At 38.7% G+C, this 23,252-nt stretch overlaps 1 protein-coding gene across 1 annotated transcript in view; it reads left to right on the plus strand.

Moving 5' to 3' along the window:
- The first annotated feature begins 22,021 nt into the window (after window positions 1-22,021).
- slit3 (slit homolog 3 (Drosophila)) overlaps window positions 22,022-23,252 on the plus strand; it is a 305,681-nt gene continuing 304,450 nt past the window's right edge. The window contains exon 1 of the mRNA XM_059345733.1: window positions 22,022-22,723. Within this exon, the coding sequence (XP_059201716.1) occupies window positions 22,533-22,723 (191 nt within the window). The 5' untranslated portion in view covers window positions 22,022-22,532. The remainder of the gene's footprint in view (window positions 22,724-23,252) is intronic.

Raw genomic sequence — 23,252 nt, forward strand, 5'->3', positions numbered from 1 at the left:
ATGGAGATATATTATTCACCTCTTTACATTTACTAATAATGATGTCCTAGTCAGAGGAGCGTGTGACGGCGCTGATTGGAAATGTTTCTGTTCGGGCAGCACCGCTGGTGAAGGAGATGCTGACGATCCGCTGTCGGAGCTGGATAATAATAATAATAATAATAATAATAACAGTAAACAGCAGAAGACAACAACATTTAATATCCTCGGCTGGTATTCTGTTTAAAGAATTTCACGATCGCAGGGTGTATTTATTTCGGATTATGTTTTAATAATAAATGATGTAGTCTAAACATGTTTTGCTTTGTCACTATTAAAAATCAAAACACAACAGAGTTTTATCAGCTCCAGGCATCGATACTATAGTCTAAGATCAATTCTCCGACTCAGACATGTGGACTTCACGCTGACTCAAATTTGCGTACACGAGCTGAGAGCAGACGTGAGATCTGATCGTACCGTCCGCTCACGTCCATATTGATAAATGCCGAGGCTTGCGTAGAAATCATCTTACGCACACTTTACGCTCACTTTCTGACGTACGCTCGTTTGATAAATGAGGGCCAATGTGCTTAACCTTATACCACACAAACAATTATAATATTTCATGTCTTTATTGAACACATCCATTAAACATTCAAAGTGATGGTGGAAAAAGTAAGTTAACCCTTAAATTTAATAACTGGTCAAACCTCCTTTGGCAGCAATAACCTCAACCAAACACTTCTGATAGCTGCTGATGGTAAATGGACCTGCACTTATATAGCGCTTTTCTAGTCGCTTTGCAACGACTCAAATCGCTTTACACTACAGACTGCGCTCATTTACACACATTCATAATGGTGGCAGAGGCTACCCTAAACGGTGCCACCTGCTACCATTGGGAATTCATTCACACACCGATGAACGCAGCATCGGGAGCAATTTGGGGTTCAGTATCTTGCTCAAGGATACTTTGACATGCTGCCATGGTCAGGGATCGAACCACCAACCCTTTGGTTGGGGGGCAACCCGCTCTACCGACTGAGCCACAGCCACCCTAACCTAATCAGAGCTGAACAACGTTCAGGAAGAATTTTGGACAATTCTTGCTTACAGAACTGCTTCTGCTCAGCCATATGGATAGGGTGTCTGGTGTGAACGGCTCTCTTGAGGTTATTCCACAGCATCTCTATTGGACAGAGGTCTGGGCTCCGACTGGGACACTCCAAAAGGCAGATTCACTTTGATATTTAAGGTCATTGTCCTGCTGCATCACCCAACTTCTACTGATCTTCAGCTGGCAGACAGACACCCTGACATTAACCTGTAGAATACCTTGATATAATTGGGAATACATTTTCCCCTCAATGATAGTAATTCATCCAGCCCAAAACAGCCCCAAGTCATGATGCTCCCTCCATCATACTTCAATGTTGGGATGACGTTCTCCTATTGGAAAGCAGGGCCCTTTTTACGTAACACCTATGCTGCATGTTCTTCATGAACAATTCCACCATAGTTTCATCAGTCCACAAAACATTTTCCGAGTAGTGTTGTGGAGTGTCAGGGGCTCTTTGGCAAACTTCAGGCATGCAGTGATGTTTCTTTGGAAAGCAGCAGCCTTCTCCGTGGTGTCCTGCCATGGACACAATATCTGTTAAATCAAAGTATGTGGTAGACTCATGGCTAGAGTCTTTACTTGTTACTCTGGAGTTCTTTTTTAAAAACATCTCACTGAGCTTTCTGCGTTGGGCCTTTGGAATAAACACTGCTGGGCACCCACTTCTCGGGAGAGTAGCCACAGTACTAAATCATTCTCTATTTACTATGTACCATTTGTCTAACTGTGGACTGGTGAATACCTAAAGTCTTTGAGATTACTTTGTTACCCCTTGCAGTCTGATGCAAATCAACAATTCTTGATCGCAGGTCTTCAGAGATCTCTTTTTTTGCGAGGCATGGTTCACATGAGTAGATGCGTCCTGTGAATAGCAAAAAGTTTGTTTTTTACATGTCAAAGTATCTCTACACATAACTCAAATCCCATTTCATTGTGAGGACTCTAAGTTTGCTAATTCCTTACTCCAATTAGCTCTTTAGCCAAAGGGTTCACTATTTTTTTCCACCATCAATTTGAATGTTTAATGGATGTGTTCAATAAAGACATGAAATATTATATGTGTCTATTATTATTGTCTGTGTGGTATTAGGTTAAGCACATTGTGTTTGTCTATACTTGGGACTTAGATGCAGATCAGATCACATTTTATGACAAATTAATGCAGAAAACTAGGTAATTTCAAAGGATTCACATACTTTTTCTTGCCACTGTATATCTCTTTCATCTTGTTTGTCCATCCAGTCCTTCATGTCTTCCATATACCTACTGAATTATCCTGTTTAACGTGTGTTTAGTGCGGTAATCCTGGCATCAATGCAACAACTAAAGTGGAAGCTATTGAGCATGGTGGTTAAGTTATCCGCTGCCTTATAAACCTGTTAATAATGTAACATTTTGGCAGTGCTTTAACAGTAGGGTCCTACCAATATTGTTTTAAATTACTTCTGATACTGATTCCTTTGTTCTGAACCTGCTGATTGACAATATTTTACACAATGTTCACTGTGTTTTAATGTGACCACAATAAGTATTCTTTGTTTTCAGAGAACATTATTCTGGTTAGGGTGGAAAAGCCTCTGAGGCAACATATTAATTTACTTTACTCTTCTTGGAAAGCCAGACACTCTGTGTCCACTTCTTTGCTTTTGGGCGGGACATTTTCAGTGGCAGTGCATGAACAGTAATCTATACTTGACAGTGCTGTAACATGCAGCCTGTATGCAGTGGTCGAATGTAACTAAGTACATTTACTCAAGTACTGTACTGTAGTTGGAACCCAACTACATATAGTAGTCCACTTTCATGCATTTAGTGATTATTCCTAGTGTGTTGGTTCTTGAGTTTGAGTTTATTCATTTAAAACAGGGACAATACATACATATTAATGAACATATACATGTAAATATGCAAGATTATAGCCAACGGTTAATTTCCATCTTTAGTCCCTTTGGCACGTTGATGTCAATACCATAATCATGACAATAAAATCAATAAAACAACGGTAACAACAAGTAGAAGAGTTGGCCTTCATGGCCAGAATGAGCAGGAGGAGTAAGAGGTTCTTTGCCCAGGGTAGTTATCAAACCCAGCTCTTTGTGTTATTTAGAGCTTTCTTGACAATTTTATACCTCCTGAGTTCATTTCAGCCTCTCGGCCGTGGTGGTTTAGTTTTCCCCTTTATCCTTTTATTGAAAGGAGCTTGCTATTTCTTTTCATATTGCCCTAATTAAATATTTTCCCCTCTCCCATTCAATCGCTTGCAATTTTTGTGGTTATCTCTCTGGGATAACTTTAAGATACCCCCAGTCCGCAACTGTGTCCCACATCTCACCTACCTGACAGAACCTGACAACTGCTATCATAAATGCATCACTACAAATGATCTAATTGTATATTTAGAATATATATAAATTTCTAAGTGGGTCCATTCTGCATAATGAGTACTGTTACTGTTGATACTTTAAGTACATTTTGATGCTGATACTTTTGTACATTTACATGCTTAGAATGCAGGACTTTTACTTGTAGTGGAGTATTTCTACAGTGTGGTAATAGTACTTTTACTAAAGTAAGGAATCTGAATACTTTTTCCAGCACTGCCTGTATGTAAGCATGTGTGATCTACAGTAGTGTATCCACCAGAGGGCCTGATACTCTTATTAGGACAGCATGACCCACAATGAACTAACAGGAATGGGCGTGTATTGGACTGTTAATTGATATTACTGACTTGCAATTTCATCCACGGGGCCAGATTGGACCCTTTGTGGGGCCAGTTCTGGCCTATGCGCCACATGTTTGACAACCCTGCTTTAAGTACTCTGATGGTACAGAAATGTATTAAGGTAAAAACTGCACTAAATGGTGCTCTTAGCAACAGTTCCATTCGTGCGTTTTAAAATAGATTTTCAATAACTGATCCGAGAAATGTTTTGTCATCTGCTTTCCTCATGTTTACAAAGATCATATGTTCGGGGTCAAGGGGTATGATAAAGCATGATTAATGCTTAATTAATCAAAATTAACAAGTCAAAGGGAATCCTCAAGTATCTTAAGTACCTCAGAAATATCAGTAAAGGACAGCACTTGAGTGAATGTACTGGTACCAGTACATCACTGGTTTTTAAGTGATAAAATAGAAATAACAAAAAGTTTAAGAAAAACAAACAAGCGTTCAGCTCTGCACGTCTCACCAGGTTGAAGAGCTGCATGTTTGTAATCATATCTTCATAAATGGAGCAGATAGCATCGCAGGCAGAGAAGAACAGGGGGTGGAAATAAGATGCTGATAGGGTAATAGCATTACCCATAGATCCTGTAACACACACACACACACACACACACACACACACACACACACACACACACACCTGTGATAGTATTCCCCTGGTGGATCAGGTAACATGCTGTAAATTAGCCAGTGATGCATGCTGGCAGTTAAACAGGACAGAGTCAGCCCAAATTTATGTCAAAGCGTTTCACAAGTGCCCAGTTTCATTAAAGGTTTCTCCACAGCAAAACGTTTTTCTCCATTGCAACACAATTCTACACTGATTTAGATCTTAACCTTTAAATATAAAATGTACATCGTGCAACATAAATATCTAATTTTCCATGATGGAATTTGAACCTAACAGAATCATTTTTGTGACTTATTTATCAGAGTCTTATGAGAACAATCTGATATTTCTGAGACTGTGAGATTGATATTAATACCAAACTAAATGCTTTGGCAGCACTTTCCTAAACTGAAATCCTAATTTTAGCTTTTGCCGCTAAATTAAGTTGAAACACAAGAATATTTTTCCTCCTTACACACCCACATATACGTGCACAAAACACACACAAAACATGCACGCACAAACACACAGTCCTTTGCTTTGGCATGGCTTTTATATCCGGCCGCGATTTACGTCTGTTTTGATTGGCCCTCAGAGCAGAGGCAGCCGGGTTTGGAGGTGGCGAAGAGGAATGTATCCACACCATGCACACAAGCACACACACACACACACACACACACACACACACACACACAGGCATATGCCGATTTATTTTCACATCACTCTCATATCTCTAAAAACACATACACCCGCACCTCACAAAAACAGACCCTGTCTTTCTCTTTCCCCGCGACACACTCAGGCTAAAACACATCCGTTAACTTTACTTTCATATCTGAAAGTCAAACACACATGTGCACAGACACACACACACACACATAGCAGGCAGGAATGTGTTGTTGTTACGGTGGAGCTGTGGAGCTGCTCAGTGCTCAGCACCTCCACACCGATAAGACTTCAGCTATCTGATGGAGAAGAATGCAGACAGACAGACAGACAAGGAGGGAAAGTGCAGAGATGGATGGAGGGAGGACAGACAGGGGGAGAGAGAGAGACAGGAAGTTAAAAGACAGGACAGGGCAGCACAGAGGAGGCAGATATGCTTATTCAGATTTCACACTTTGATCCCATCGATCAGTTTACCTCCAGTCTAACATTTCCCAAATCACAATTTTAATCATGATACAATATTTTATAGATTATATGAACATCAATATGATTGATTTGCAGGTATCACAAAACAGGTGAAATCCTACATCTATTTAACACCATCTCACATTTCTATCATCAGACAAAAAGCAACTAATATATGATTTGACATTTTTTTTATTAAGCTCTTACAGACATGCAAATGATACCAATACTTTCTTTATAATAATAAACAAATACAACATGTGGATTTCTAAATAATGGCGTACCTTAAAGATGATGATATGTACCGTACGATGAAATGCAGCATTAATTGTGTTGCAACTTTAGCTTGTATTTTATTAATATAAATATTATAGTTTTATGGCAGAAACACACATTTTAATATTCTGTCATATGCAAAAACGCACTACCTCATATTCAAAACATTGGTGAATTCATATTTTTGTCAAATTTTGTAAGTCATATATTTGATTGATATATTGCAATATGATTCACAATATTGAAATGATGAATGAATAAGCATTCCCATTTTCACTGACAAGTATATTAAAATGAACATAGTGTAATTTGTGTGTGTGAAGTCTGTTGAATGCAATTTGAAGGCCATGAAATCACTGCAGCACCACAACATTTAATACAAAATGGTATACTGACACATATTTGGCCTTTAAATTCATCAAAATCAATTGTGTGTGCATGAGTGATGGGTGTCTTTTTTTATAGCAGCTTTTATTTGTATGTTTTATTGATTGATGTTGCACAGATGAGATGGCACTTTTAAATCTTGTTGTACTTGTTACAATGACAATAAAGATATTCTATTTTATTCTAAAATATATTTAGCTTCCTGTGATTTGGATATTGTGCTGATCCATATTGCAGTTTTAATAAAATTTTGATTAATTCTGCAGCCCTCTTCAAAAGTCAAACTTGTGAAGTAGACATGATTGACTACGCTTCATACAGACTTTGTAATTGTTTCTTTTAGTACAAAAAAGGAACACTGCCTATTAAATCAGACTCCTTGTGTATAATTGTGAAACTTTTACTCACTCTTATGTTGCAAAAGAATGTACTTGGATGTGTCACAAGCTCACAGGGGTTCGGGAGTTACCAAATCATTTTTGCAGAAATATCGATTCTGGCTGCCTTGAACACATGACCTTGAGTAGAAAACGTACTTGAAGCTCTACGTGTGAGAATTGTCTCGAAAGAAAAACAAACATTATGGACGAAGACAAAGACAGGAGACAAGAGATGTGAAAACTGGCGTTAGGACTTTGTTTTGGAAGCTGGCAGCTCCGTGTTTCTCTGTCAGCCGTCACCTGGTTATTTATAGACCTTATTAGACATCTGGCTTCCAATCAGGCTCCAGTCTCCTTCCCTGCCTCCTTTTACAATTTATCCTTTCATCCCTCTTTCCTCCTCTGCCTCCATTTGTATCACGACCTTTGACCTTTCCTTGTTAGGGAGGAAAAGGAAGAGGTTAACCTCTGCACTGAATACACACTCACACACACACACACACACACACACACACACACACGCTATTTCAGCGTCTTCCAGCCTTTAACCAAGACTCCCCGTGGACTGAAGGTCTACAAATCTACATCTAGATAATTAGCCTTCACTTCAAATTAACAGAAGACGACATAGAATACAAATGGACTCTCTTCTAATTAAACTATGTTGGGTTAATTGAGGGCAGTGGACACTTATATATATATATCACTGGCTTTAACAGAAGTTACGTTAAAGCATTGCTGGTATATTTTATTCTAGTTATCATCTTGGGTTTGGTGCATAAATGTTGAAACTGGTTTGATATTAAGCAAACACCAGACTGGATTGGGACACCGAATTTGATTACTTTGTGTTGCATTTCAGCAGTTGTTTGAATTAGCATGTGCCAACTCCAATCCACTTGGTAGTGGTAAAGTAGCTCTTAGATGGTTTGCCAGAGAGTGAGGCTCACCTCTTTCGGTCAAAATGTTTCAATACAGTTGTAGTTGCAGTTTTCTTTGCTCCTTCTCTGCAATATGTTGTCTCATCACTCCAAACACATGAACTTTTGAGTAAACCAACACAACTTGCTCCATGTGTATCTTCCCATCTTTGTGCATCTTTGTTGGTTTTGACATCTCAGTCTTAAAAACAAAAAAAATGGTCAGGCTTTGCTTTAAGATAACTGGTGTTTGCTTTAATAATCTTCAGCAGCTGTACGAAGAAAGGCTCTAAGGCTTGGACCATGCATGCTGAGTTCAAGTCTAAGCTGGTGTCCCAACTGACAATAAATAGAAGAAGTCCAGAATGTTTCCATATTGGTTGTTTTAGTTTTTTTTAAAATAGAATGTTTACTAGAATGTGTCATAATGACAAACGTCAGTTTAAATAAGCCGGTTTAAGCTTGTAAACTGGTTCAGACAGGCAAAACCAGAAATCAACCCAACTCTATTATCATCATCACATTATCATTAAATCTTAAGGATTAATTTGAGTATATTCAAGAATATTTGAAGGAGAGTAAACTGTCAGGGTGAGGTGATACACACACATACACACTGTTGTTTTAAATAGAGTGTTACTTCAGCATGTTCGCTGCCTTTCTCGCCGTTTTGGACACACAGTTTTGTTTACTCAGCTCTGTTGTTTTCCTGTCAGACAAAGGATTGTAAATGCAGTTATCAGGAACATTGTGTGTGTGTGTGTGTGTGTGTATGTGTGCATGTGCGTGCGTGTCTGTCTGTCTGTCTCTGCGTGTGTTTAGCAGGTTTTTCTAGCGATTATGGCTACCACTGTTTGTGTGAAGAGAAATATTTTACTTGGGTATCTGCCACTGAGAAAAACCTTAAAATATCTATCTTTTTCTCTTTCTTTTTGACTCTCTGTCTCTCTTCTACCTCCCTCTAACTCTGAACCACTCAATGAAACTATATTTTAAGATATTCTATTGACTGTCACAACATTAACAAAACTGCCACAATTGAAGACAAAATGACTTTTTTTTCTATCCTTGGGCAGCATTTTGTTTCAGTGATTCAGCCAACAATGATGTGAGGAAACAAAAAAGAGAAAATATCCAGAAATTACTTGTAATTACATATAGTTAATGTTCAAACTGGCACACATAAACACACACACACACCCTGAACTGTTTCCTGTCTTACTGTCTGTAGATAAATGCTGCTGTGTCTATCAGTAAATAGCTTAGAGCTGTGGTACAAAACACGCCTGAAAACACTCACACTCACACACACACACACACACAAAGGGTCAGCCGTGCAGTTGTGCTGCTGCTCAATCAGTGGTTTAATCACAGAGGTTAGAGTTTAATGAGTTATTATTACTGAACCCTAAATCACACAAACACAGGCTGCACGGCCATTAATACACAGTGTGTACTGTATATGTGTTCAAGACCTGAAGCAAGTTACAAATAGCTCTACAGAACTACATTGCGAGGCTTTCTGAATTGTTTCCAGGTTTTTAAAACTGCGTTTGACGGGACGGACAAAGGGTCAGTTCACACAGATTACATGTGGCATATGCAAGAATTTCTAATTTTTCATATGATTGAGACTTTTGCCTGGCATTTAAGGTGCTAAAAATTACATTTACAGTAAAAGAATAGTGAAAAATTGTCTAAAAACAGCCCTGAGTAACTGAAAGAAAAAAAGAAAGAAAAAAGAGAATAAAGATCTTTCCACGTGCATCTTTGTAATTCATCTTGCTCTGTAAAGAGATGATTTTAGTAGGTTTTCTTTCAGTCTTTTTGAAAACATAAGAGTATCACTAACTGGGCCTGTCCACAGACATTTGGATCTGCCTGTACAGAAATCAGCCTTCTAACACACCACCAGCCTCTCGGTTCGGTGTGTGTATGACAGTGTGATATTCTAGTAAATTAGACCATCAATCAAACACAACGTGGGAAGCAGCAAGAGGAAAAAAAATATCCCTGTAATGAAACAAAGGCGCTGGAGCAACATGTGGGATTATTTAACTGCCCATTCAGAGACACAAGTGTGTGTGTGTGTGTGTGTGTGTGTGTGTGTGTGTGTGTGTGTGTGTGTGTGTGTGTTTGTGTTTGTGTGCACTCGTATTACTGTACTGCGCTGCTCTGAGAAAAGCACTGTGTATTATCTAAGTCTGAGCTGTGGAGTTTCAGGGGACTTGGGTTTATTAGAGACCTGAGGACTTTTTTGACCTGTCATTATAATGTAAAGAGTCCATTCATGAAAAATTATTACAGTTACTACCAACTGAAATTGGGCTAATTGGACCATAGAGTTAAGATTAGGACTTTAAATTGGTGGGATTAATATTAACATTATGATTGCAGGTCCTGTGGTACAGCAGGCTTGGCACAAGCTCCTGATTTCTTAATTTGCTGGTGTTTTTTTAGGTGAGCAGAAAGTCTCAAAAGTCAAAGATTAGTTGGAAGTGAACATGCCTGGATATGAGCACCTACTTAGACTACTTATTCCAGAATTAAAGAGACAATGTGAAGCAATTTACATGTATTTTTTCTGTAGTTTACCAGTTGTGTTCCTTATGTATTCCAATCCAAATGTAATATTTGGTTGAATTATGTATGTTTTAGCATAAAAATGCCACTTTTTCAACCCCTACTGAAATGTTGTTTCTGTGTGACTTGGTGTAGGTTTCTGGATGTTGACATACTGTACATATATAACCTCATCCAAGGCCAGTGTGTATTGTTGACCATGGTTGGTACGCTCCTTGTTTGGAGAAGCAGCCTAGAGTCTCTACGACCTCCCGTTAAGGGGATGCCAGATTCCCTCACCCCGTCCACTTTAAACTTTTGTTAATATTTCACGAACCCAATGGGGCAGAGACTTGAAACTTTCCGAACATGTCAAGGGACAGAGTTCACATAGCCCAGTAGTCCACATAGTCCAGGTGGAAGTTATTATCAAAAAACAATTCTGGTTCCCGGTTTCTACCATTTCCCAACGTCATAGAAAGTCGAGCCATTGGAAAGCTTGTATACCCACAAACACCCAGGCGGAAGCTGGACCTTTCCTTCATGAGATAGGGCTTGAGAGTGATATTTAAAAACAATCACAATTTAACGGGTAAGAAATACTCCACCAGACTCCATTGACAAAAACAGCAATTTCACTTCACTGAACACAGGACTGGCTGGTCTAACTTTAATGCCACCTTGTTTTTGTTAGTTGGTGCCATTGTTGGACTTTTGTTACATATTATATATACTATGATTGTTACTAGACATTACACCTGTCGGTCTATAATGACAGCTAAATTCAGAACAACAGCTGGACTTAAATATGTTCTAAACTAGGAAAAGAGCTGAAAGATGAACTCCCTATGACAGTTTAAATAAGGACTAAAGTTTGACATGAGAAGGAGGATAAAGTAAAGGGTGTACTGGTCAGAGGTTTTCCCCTAAAATACTTCAAATGTGGTCAGTTGTCATTACAAATAAGTATAATTATGTGTGTATGAGTGTGTGTGTCCAAAGCGACATGGGGATGTTATGATAGCCCCATTTAAAAGTTGTCTTTCTCTTCTCTCACTCTGTCTCTGTCTGTTTCTCACACACACACACACACACACACACACACACACACACACACAGGGAAAGTGTGTACACAGTGTATGGGGAGATAATAGCTTTGCAGGGGCTGCAGCAGAAGCTTAGCCAAAGATCTGTCTGGCTAAAGGATCCATTAAACCACACACACATATGAGGACATACTTCATCACTGACATACAAGAAATACAAAATTAGGCGAACAGACACCTACACTAATACCAGAACAAAGCCTCAAGAGCACACAACACACACACACACACACACACACACACACATACACAGTTGCCAGCATACGCACACAGCTGTGTAGCGTGAACCATTAATGTGCCATCAGATATTAGACCATTTAAATGCATGAGGCCCAGTGTGAAGAGAAGTCCAAACTTTCCACCAATTATTCTCTAATCTGTCCATTGTTGGGAAGGAGGAAAGAAGTGGAGGATGAAGACAGAGAGAAAAGCAGAGGGAAATATAAAAGGAAAAGAGAGTTGAGAGGTATGAACTGAAAGGAAAACCAAGATAAAGTCCTCTGAAACGGCAACATAAGTAAAATTATTCTGCAACTTGTTCAAATTAAGTTGATCCCAACCCATGAAGTGTAATCATGAAATTAACGTTGCTTTCTTACATTAACCTTTTTGTCCATTAATCCACATTTCCACTGCTTCTTCACATGATTTCTCTTGTTTGGTTTAAGACTTTCCTTCATGATCATGGTTTTGTATGTGACATAAGATGAGTATCATGTAAATAAAAAAAAAACTGGTTTCACATGGGACACAAACAGTAGTTTCCAACAAGATCTCCAATCTAAATGACAGATTAGTGGTGGGCGAACCAATCTAAAATATTGTTAGTATTGATACCTACGTTGGTATTGGTATTGATTGATACTTGCCTGATTAGATCAACATTTAAGTTTCAGTTTCTCTTCTCTACATTCAATACACAACTCCTGTACAGCACAGTGGTTGCGAACGTGCAAACACCGCTCCTCTCACTCATCTCGCTCATGCTCATGTAAACAGGGTTAATTAAACCCCAGGTTGTTTATAGTCAATTACCTGTATATTATGTAATAATGTTCTAAGTGTTCTTTCAAATATCAGTTCATTAGTATTTTTCGATGAGAGGGGCGCAGTAAAAATATATTCTCCGATAAACAAACTCGTATATGTGTTCCTGTCTCTTTAAATTAGGTGGCAGTTGTTAGGCGCGGTTTTCGGTGAGCGAAAAGCTGACAAGAGTTTGCAACTCATCTTTGTGCCAATCTCTGCGAGTCCCCCCTCGACCGATACCTGTGAGTAGCTGGAAGAGAAGAAAGAAAAACTTAGAGTTGAACTGATAAAGACTAACAGTTAGAAGTCAGAAAACTGAAGAGAAGAGACAGAGAGATAGAAGAGACCATCGGTGTGCCGCGAGTTCGACGACGTGAATGGTTGTAAACAATAGATATCCCGGTGAGCCACGGCCAATGTTACATTAGCATGCTAACTCACTATCAGAGTGCTAAATACTGAAAATAACTTGAAATCTAGCCTTGAATTCTCTCTAAAACCAGTCGGGATAAACTCGAAACGGGTCTGAATAATTTATTAATGTCCGAAGCCTGTGTTCATGTGCTTTAAGAATCTTGTGCTGCTAGTTCATTGCTGTGTGTAAAACTCTTGGTAGCCGCTCGGTGCAGGCTAATGTGGTGCTAAGCCAGTGCTAGGCCCCTGTAAAAAAAAAATTCATGCAGCTAAGCTGATGAGAGTGTTGAGTTAAAAAAAGAAAGTGTTTTTCATTGTGTGAACTGTAAAATTAAAATAATTTATGTAAACACTGCGAGCTGTATGCTAAAACGTAAATTCAAATGTAAATTCATGTTTTGTTTACTTAGCTATGATGAATATTACAAGTTCATGGGGAAAAGTTATATTAAAAAAATCATTAAAAAAATGGTAGTAGTAACAAAGTAAAATGGACACTGAAAAGCAGTAACTTTATTTAAATAAATTCAAATTGACTTTTATTATGGACTGAATGAGTAATTATTCCTGCATGGTTGTGTCGTTTGTTTTTTTTCTCCAGAGTCCTTCACTTCGGTCCGCAGTCCATCTTCACATCTATCTCCATCCTGGTTGCTACCCCTTCACCCACACCTCCATCCCCTTGCAATACTCACCATTGGACATTCATTGTTAAGGAGGGCGGTAGGACTTGAGTGCACTCATTTTATTTTATTTTTTTCCTATTCATTTGAACTTTTTTGACAATTTACTTTTTATTACCTGAGATCTCAGGGGGTTTTGTCATTTTTATTTTAATTTATCTGGTAACAACAAAGGTACTTGAAACAATTGTATAAAAAAAAAAGGTATGTTGAATGAGGTATGGGACCCAGTTTCGGACTTGGGGTATCTTAAACTATCTCAGAGAGATAACCACAAAAATCGCAAGAGAAAACAAACTCAGGAGGCCTAAAATAGTCCTTATAAACAAAAACACAAAAATGCTTTCAAGGAAGCCTTTAAATAACACAAAGAGCTGGGTTTGATAACTAAAACGAGCAAAGAACCAGCACCGTAAAAGATTCGAGTAAACTCTGAAAGGGGAAGAGGAGATGCTCTCACTGCCTCTGAAGGTGAGACAATAAGTCAGCCATAGACTGTATATGAATAATGGACAGAGTCACTGTGACATCACCCATTGGTTTGTGGCCCATTGGAAGCATCGAGTTCAGCGTTACACTCGTCGCCATCTTGTCTCCGATACGGGGAGCAGACCATATTTGGACTGGAGGTGCGAGAGGGATCTGATCACTGACTACACACCTCTCTACACCTCAACCTGACTGAGACAAGCCACTGCTAATTCATGTTAGCATTAACTGGAGCATTAACTGGGATGTTAGTTTTAGCTAGCAAAAAACAAAAACAAAATGTTGAAAGATGTTGAAATAAACTGTCATTAAGTGAAAATACAATGTGAAAGGGTTAAAGTTATGAGACAGAACCAGTAAATGTCCCATTATTTATATATGTATATATATATATATATTTATATATATATATACACACACACACACACACACTTATATTAAAAGTAATATAAAATATACCACTTGTAACACAAAATATACTACAATATATAAACTTTATTAATAAGTTGCCGTGGATACCCATTACTTTGCTACTTTGCTTCTCCTGATGACGGCTTGCTAGTTAGTGACCTGTCAATCAAAGGTAGCCAAGCCCCAAATCATACGATTCTTCATCTTCTATTTTCTTCTAAATGGGGCCATTATTTACACTATTAACATCAGATTGTCTTGAAGAAGATTTTTTACTTGCGATTGAGACCATAGTGTTGTCCTAAAAAAAAATTCTCAGGTAAAAAAATCAAGTGAGAAGTTTTCTCATTTTGTATTGAATTGAATGGACTGAAATATCATATGGGTCGTATGGGTGGTACTCACAAACAAACTATTCTGTTGTTTAGGTAGGATAACTTGTTGGTAATGACACTTGACAGGAAAATAAGTGCCACAACCTATAATAATTGCACAAGAGTAGTAAAATGGAAACAAACAATAATTTATACTTTGCTGATTTTCTGCTCATCTGGTTTAAATTGCACTACATTTGGACAGAAACGTAACAAATGTTGTGTTCAAAATTTTATGTCTGCTGCTCCAGAGCTCCAGAAAATGTCTGCGTCATGGTTAAATATCTTATAAAACCATCAACCTTAAATTTAGTTTTAATTTTAGATAAATGCTTAGCCACAAAACAAGCACTGCGCTGGCAGGACTGGAATATGTCTTTGTCTTATGCAGAGAGAGCGCCTTGGTCAACAGAGAGGAAATTCTGTGTGACAGCATGATATTAATGGGTGCCTTGTTGCCTGTGTGTGTGTGTGTGTGTGTGTGTGTGTGTGTGTGTGAGAGAGAGAGAGCAGTGAAGCGTGAAGCTGTTACTCCGGTCACTAGCCTGGCCAGAAAGATGCTAATTAGTAGCACACTGTCTCTCAGCTCATAAACATACAGAGAGTGGAACAAGAGAAATACGGAGAGACGGTTACATAGAGAAAAACATGATGGGATAATGGGAAGGAAGAGAGGAATAAAAGGAGAATGTGTCGATGAGAGGCAGAATGACAGGAAGAGGGAGAAAGGAAGTTTGAGAGACTAAAAACAGAGAGAATGAGATGGAGTTGAAAAGGGCACCCGAGGGAAGGCAAGAGAACGAGTGAGGAAAGAAAGAAAAAAGTGGCAGTAGTTATTTGGTGTGAGAAGTTCAACATTAGCCAACTCTGTTCACTTCACAAATGTTTAAAGTTCTTTTGTTTTTCTGCTCAATTCACTAAAATACAGTGGAGACTCCAGGAGAAAATGCTCAGGAAGGGATCGTCTTGCGACATGCATCTTCTCCCAAAGAGGCCAAACAAACCCATCAGAGAGCGGTTTCATACAATCATGAGCAGCGGTTTGTCGAACGAAAAAGGATCATCACTCCTTCATTCTGAGTGTTTCAATGTGTTGTCTCGTGGTGATGCCATTTTTAAAAAAAAAAATTTTATTTGTTTGCCCAAACTGTCATTGCTTTCACAGAAGGGACTTTTCCAACTGACCGCTTCTTTTTTTCTCTCCTAACCTCATGTAAGGAAAAGTTAGTCAGCATTTAATTTTCTCAATTATAGCCAATTTGTTAGTCGTGTTTGCTGTATTTGAAATCACCCAATTATATAAAAATGACATGGATACATGATTGTTTCTTCCGATAATCAGATTAGACTTTCCTTCCAGGCTCAGTTATCCCACTGAGGGGAAACCTGCGTACGTAAACAGAACCGACATGCACTTATTTTTGTCAGAATGACTGACAGTAAACTGAAGGCTCCTCTGGTGAAAACATGATAATTTGAAGTGAAATCCAAAGTGAAAAATGTAGGTCAAAGTCAAGCCCTTCCGAACTGCACTGCCCAGGAGGTGAGTCACAGTAAAAAAAGAAAGAAAAGCGCAGGTTTATTTAATTGCATTAATGATGGCTGAATTTCACTTAGTGTAAGTCCTGGTATCGCGAATGCTTTTTCACTGGAATAGCTGACTGGCAAACATAATGGAACTGAGCCATCATACATTATCAGTTTCACCTGTGCTTCTGCTACAATGGCAAGTCAAAATATTTGCTATGAAAAAAAGTCTATCATAGAAACTGTCCTACCACAAAATACAACCCCATGTGTCATTTGTACAACACTTTATTATGACCATGTCATAATAAAGTGTTGGCACCTCCTAAACCGCTTAAGAGTTTTTTTAATTAAGAAAGTCTTGAGTAATTAAAGTGTGGAGTGGACAATTTTACCGCTTAATTGTAACAGTATTATCTATGGTTGTAACATGGCTAAACAATACAAGTAAACAAAAAGTTTTCATGGCAAATCAACAATATTTCAGTCAAGCAATTGTTATACGTTAATTTCATACCAAGGATGTGATCCGATTTTAGCTCCACAGCATATAAACATAACACTCTGGATCCTCATTTTTACTGGTTTTGTGTTAAACCTGATTTTCAGCTACCATTTCCTGCAGAGGACAAATCCTGTTGATATTCATCACGGATGTATAGTACCACACTGGCCACATGCCAATGTGATGGGGTCATGATGGCATTTACATAGGACGACAAAACTTGCATGTTACAACTGTAACGTGTTACAAATAAGTTGACTCTCCCATAGAAGATGCATTCTGTTTGCTGTACACAATCAATAGGAGAGGTACAGTGGTGAAACACTAAGTACACTTCTGTGAGGGTCAAAAACTTCCCCTAATAATCCTTGTAACATCAGAATTTGATCCATAAGGTCAAATAAAATTTGACAAGTCTGGGTTTCATACGTGGAGAAGCCGTATGAGTCAACAGAGAGTCAGCTGGATGTGCCAGAGGAAATATCCCCTTTTCTTAATCCATCTATCCGTCTATGTGTCAATACAGAGTAACTGATACACACAAGTTTCTTGGGCATTGATTTTCTGGTAAAAGGACCTGATGAGTGATGGAAATGTATAATCATCCCATGTGTATCAGTCGACATTTGTGAACCACCACCAAAAAGAAGAGGGACAGTGAAGGGCAAAACAATAAAACTGTTACCACATTGTTGCTGAGTGCTGAAAATCACATCAGTCTGACTTGTGTGTGACTGTTTCTACAGTGTCTTACTTTTATTTTTTACTGTTTCCTTCCCTCTCCATCTTTACATCTTACATACAATATGTTGGCTATGCTGTCTCTCCTTTGTTCATTTAGTGGATATGCAACACATGGAGACAAAGCAACACCAGATGTTTCCACAACCATTATTTTCTCTGCTGTATAGATTTTTCTTCGTAGTTGTTCTCTGCTCAAGCTCATTAAATCCTTTTCACATTTGAACCTGGAGTTAAATGCTGTTTGGTTGACTCATAGGACCGTGACCTCTGAGTACAACGTTGCTTTACTGTATGTGACATGATCCTCATTGCATCATTGTTAGCAACTCTATTTTGTAACAGAACCATAGATGAGTAATATACAGAGGCATCAGTAAGATATGAACTTGACATAAATTTGTCAAGTGGATTTGATCAACAAGTATGTTGGTAGAACATAGACTGCATAAATAATGGACGTAGTTACCGTGACGTCACCCATTGGTTTGTGGACTGCCTGTTTGAGGCATGAAATTCAGCGTTACACTCGTCGCCATCTTGTGTCGCCACTTTTTACAGAAAAAGCAAGCAGAACATATTTGGACTTCGGAGGAGCGAAAGGGATCTGACGACACTGACTACACGCCTCTCTACACCTCAACCTGACTGAGAGAAGCCGCTGCTACTTCATTTTAGCATTAACTGGGATGTTAGTTCTGGCAAAAAACAAACTGACCTCAGAAAACTGAACAGCGACTCCTTGGAGTGTATATCTGTACAACCAAATGCTGAACAAGACATTTTGAATGAAAAAAATGTTGAAATACATAAAGTGAAAATACAGTGTGAAAGGGTCAAATTTATGAGACCAAACCAGTAAATGTTATTTTATATATATATATATATATACCGTATTTCCTCAATTTAAAGCCGGGCCCCTAATAATGACCGGCCTCATTTAGTAACCGGGTGTAAAAACAATTTTTTTTTCAAGCCTGGTGTCTTACCCCCCTGTCGATATGTGTATCCCTTACCTTAACCTAATTTTGAAGTTTCGCCACACGAGTTAGTACTGTAGGTAAATTTCGTTGTTTCTTCTGCTGTCCTAGTCATTCTCTGTAAAGTCGAGCCGTTCTTCTGGGCTTTTTGGTAGTTTAGACATTTTAAATCTGCGCTTAAAATGAACATTCAGCGTGCTGTTCATTGTTTGTTTACATCCGAGTACTTCTAATATGGCTGACATCCGGGTAACTGGCTACAATGCGCTGTGTAAAACACTCTAAAAAGTGCCAGTCAGAGCTGCCCTGATTTTCTTTTTTTGATAAAAGCCTCCTTCAAATAATAGCCTGCCCCTGTTATTAGCCGGGTCCATAGCCGGTACATAGTTGTTTAATTGTGATTGAGACCAGAGATTATCAATATAAAGCGACATGATGTTCTGTTAAATACACAAATTGAGTGAAATGCCAAAGCAATTGTTAGATGTCAAATCAAATCAAACTTTATTTATATAGCACTTTTCATACATATAAATGCAACACAAAGTGCTTTACAAAAAATAAGAATAAAAACAGACAATAAAAATGACAAAACCCACCCCTCCCATCCCCACATACACATCTGTACACATACATGCACACACGCACATAGCAGGCACACACACAAACACACACTCAGACTCACACACAGCACATATTGATGTTTCACCTTAGCTTAGCGAGCCTGGGATGTTAGCCTAAAAGTGGCATAGAACTTGCATCTTTCAAAAAAACTGAAAAAAGCTGACATGTAAGAACATTAATTATTCCTACATTTTACAAACTTCTACAAACTATATTTAGAAAAAATAAAATCACAGAAATAAGTAATTTCTTCCTTCCATCTGTAGGCCTAAATCACAAATAAAAAAGAAAGACAGAAGCTACACGAAAAAACCTAACTAACGCTAGCATGGAAACAAGCAACAATGCTCTAAAGTTAACATGCAACTAACATTAGAATGTATACAAATATTTTAGTTAACTTTAGCAAGCCTTGGGGATGGTAGCTCAACAGCAGCATACAACGTTTTTAAAACATATTTAACCATGCAAGCAGCAAACATCTTACAACAAAATGGAAAACTTTTTGAAAAAAAACCTTCAAATGATTCTTGTGTCTCATAGATGCAGCATGAGAAGTTGTGTAAATGACTTGTGAATTTTGAGCTTTCAGAAAATTTACCATAAGATGAGCTATTAACTATTAGCAGTGTTTTGGTGTCACATCTTATTCACACAGACTTGCTGGTGTCCTTAGGTTTGCTGTACTCATTTGCAAAGTGTGTATTTAAATGTGGTCAAAATAGAGAGCATCCAAAAATCCAGAAATGATCTGATATGGACAAAATTTATGCTTTAGAAAATGAGCAAAGCTTTCAAATGGTTAGCATTAATGAAATGCCTTTGGCACATTGTGTAGTACATTGTGGTAGCCACTTAGCACTAGCTGGCTATCCCTGAATGTTAATGCTTTTGGATTAGTTTGTCTGTTTCACTGCTGCACCCCTGCAATGTAAGCTGCTGCTGGTGATAACAACAAGCTGCAAGTGCGGGCGGCTGAAATGGGTTTACTCCACAGAGACAACAGGCTTGCTTTCTTTGACAGGCTGCTCGCTGCCGGGCCTCCCCGGGCATGCCCAGCAGGGAGGAAACCTCGGGGCAGACCCATGAAACTCTGAAGGGATTTAATTTCCCTGTATGCCAGGGGGCACCTGGGGGATCCCCCAGGAGGAGCTGGAGTTTAGCGGCTGTGAAAAAGAACCGAGCTGCTCTGCTGCAGACATCAATCTGACACGAAACAGAAAATAGTCTTAGATGAGCTTAATTGTTTTCTGTCTGTTGAACAGTATGAGAGATCTTCAATAAGCCAACATCTGATGAATTTCCCTCCCAAAAAGAAGAAGGGGGAAATTAGATGAAAATTGGAGGTTGGAGTGCATATCCAAAAAGTAGACAGGGGATTAAGGAAAGACTCACACATTTCCCCAAAGCTGTCTTGAAACATATGATACACTGACATTTACACATGCACTTATAGCTCACAGTGTGTGCATCTGTGTTTAACAAACAGACACCTACTTTTACAATTAAGAACGTAACATTTAAACGGTTATGGCCAGACAGTTCAGTCCCTTAAGGCTTGAAAAAAAAATTAAAACTTCCTGCTGTCGTTACTGATAAGTAATGTTTTCCCCCTCTGCAGCCACGACCATCAATGTGCACTGAACATGTTAACTTATCCAGCTGCACAGACACATAGACTGACAACCCTCAGGTAGACTGGCTGATTGAGCACAAATCAAACTTCACCTGAAAATGAGCGCAGATATCCGCAGACACCATTTAAACATATTTAATTAGAGGGTTTTTTTCCATCGTTAATATTACAATACATTTGTTTACAAGGATATCTACTCCAGAGTTTATGAAATTTTAAACCGGCACAGAGTTTGTCTCTGGTGGGTTTCCAGCTGACAGGAAAACTGATGTTTTAATTAAGCTTGAGTCCCAAAACGAGACACTAAATTACTCAGTTTGGATTCCAGGCGTTACAATATTTATGAACTCCCCCCACTGTTCATTATACTCTGCAGAGGAGAAGGCTTTTCTTTCCTTTTTGACATTTGCAGGAAAATTCCCCAAATGAATTGGATTAATTTAGAGGACAGTGTATTAATGAGAAGTGAAATTATCTTATTACTGTAACTGTGAATAGATGAGTCTCCACTCCAAGTTTGTGAAAGTCCTCCAATCTGCCAATAGAGGGCAGCAGAAGGGTGCATCCCCACTGAAAAAATGACTTTTTCTTCACTGCTGCAAGGAAGAAACGTGTGGAAATCATTGTAGTGACTAAGAATAGTTGCAGGATGCGCAGAAACGTAAACAGTGGTCATTACAGGATAATCTGGCAACTAAAATCCATGTTTTTGTAGAATATTTGAGAGTGGTCATGTATTCTTATCACTTTAAATCTTTTATCAATTAAAGTTAAACCAGAAACTTCCAAGTTATAGTGTGGTTTCATGTTATTAAGGACTCAATAGTATTTTCCAACACAATAGAAGATAAATTAAGTGTAATGACAGACTCTGAGTGATCATTCAGTCATGAATTCATCAGTGAAGTTGACACACAAAGACTTCCAAAAGATGATGCATGAGAGATGGCTCATAAAAGGCATGGCTCAAAACCAACTATATGATCACAAAGTAAATCGTTAAGATGATATATGGGCCATGATAAAAGAGGACGAGTTGCTGGGAAATGAGCTCAAATATGCACACTTGCTGCCACGGACTGAGTTTGGAGTTTCATTTCTCTGTGTGGGAAAATATCCAAAAGAGTTTATACAGCAGAGTGTTTCTGTGTAGAAGATAAGGGACGAGTTGAAGTTTGTAGAGCCGTGTCTCTCTTTTCTAGTGACATCAACATAGAGAGAGAGAGAGAGAGAGAGAGAGAGAGAGAGAGAGAGAGAGAGAGAGAGAGAGAGAGAGAGGGAGGGAGGGAGGGAAGGAGAGAGAGGATTTTGGGAGACCTAAGTCTGTGTGCCTCTCTCATTCTCACAACCTCCAGGCGTACCAGTCTGTGTTGCGCCTCTGCTCTCTCAACTTTTTTTTTCTTTTACTGATTAGCCTACAACTCCTCTGCAACTCTCACTTTTTATTCCCTGGCAGCGGAGGGATGTTCCCTGGAAGGAGGTTACAGCCCAGCTGAACATTTTTTTTTTACCTTGGAAAAGTTTAGGAGTCAGGCTGATAACTTCTTCTTCTTCTCGGAGAGTTTGTGAATGGGGAGCATTTGGGGAGACTTTTACGCATCGAGTTTGAGTGACGCGCGGGTTGAGATGTTATAAAAGAAAAACTTCTTCTTTGACATCCAAAAAACTCACTTTCTAATCTTTTTCTTCAATGGCAAGGCAGCGTTTTAAGGAGATTCTCACTGATCGACTCTCTTGAGAGAAACTTTGCTGAACTTTTGCAACAGCGTATTTCGGCTTCCATCACTTCTTATTTTTTTTAATTCTATCATACAGTGACCTTTCTTCGGGATCATTACTTCCACAGCTTCTACTTCTTCCCCCCGCGGATTTTCAATTAACTTCGCTTTGGAAGTAAATTAAGTGGATATCATGCCTCCGATCGGGCCGGAGAGGCGCGCTGCGCTCTGCCGGGTTTGGGCTCTGGTTTTGGCGCTGCTGGTGTGCGCTGCCTCGGTGACTGGATGCCCACACAAGTGCAGCTGCTCCGGGTCGCATGTGGACTGCCAGGGTCTGGGTTTGAAGACTGTGCCTAAAGGAATACCGAGGAATGCCGAGCGCCTGTAAGTGGCATTTAATGACAAGTTTAATTAAATCTTACTGTCTGTCAGCATCTTTCTTAAATATCATAGTGGACGCATAGTGCGCGTTTCTTCCTTGTATTTTTTTTACACGTTAATACTCTCAAATGCCAGATTTTGTTACTTGGAAGCATACTTTTAATGACAAGAACAACTTGTAGGATTCAGGACTAAGTTTTTAGAGGTGATGGAGAAAGATTAAAACATGGAAAACCTTTAAACTTAAAACTATGTTTTGATCCTGAAAACTTTGTGCGTTTTCATAGCTGAACTGTTACTCAACTAATACATATTTGAGCCATTTTCTCGTGAATATTGTAACATCCACGTCCATCATAGTGCTTCTCAGTGAAAAGTTTAAACGTATTTAAACTCTGACCCTTATTCATGTATAATGCTGCCTTAAATTGCTCAATGACAATAAATTAGCCTTTTCTTCTGTTTATATCAGCTCATGCGACTCAGTAACTTTAACTAATTTTGTTGCTGTGATTTAGAGAATCTACAAACT

The sequence above is a fragment of the Centropristis striata genome, chromosome 12, assembly GCF_030273125.1.
Source record: "Centropristis striata isolate RG_2023a ecotype Rhode Island chromosome 12, C.striata_1.0, whole genome shotgun sequence".
Classification (NCBI taxonomy): Eukaryota; Metazoa; Chordata; class Actinopteri; order Perciformes; family Serranidae; genus Centropristis; species Centropristis striata.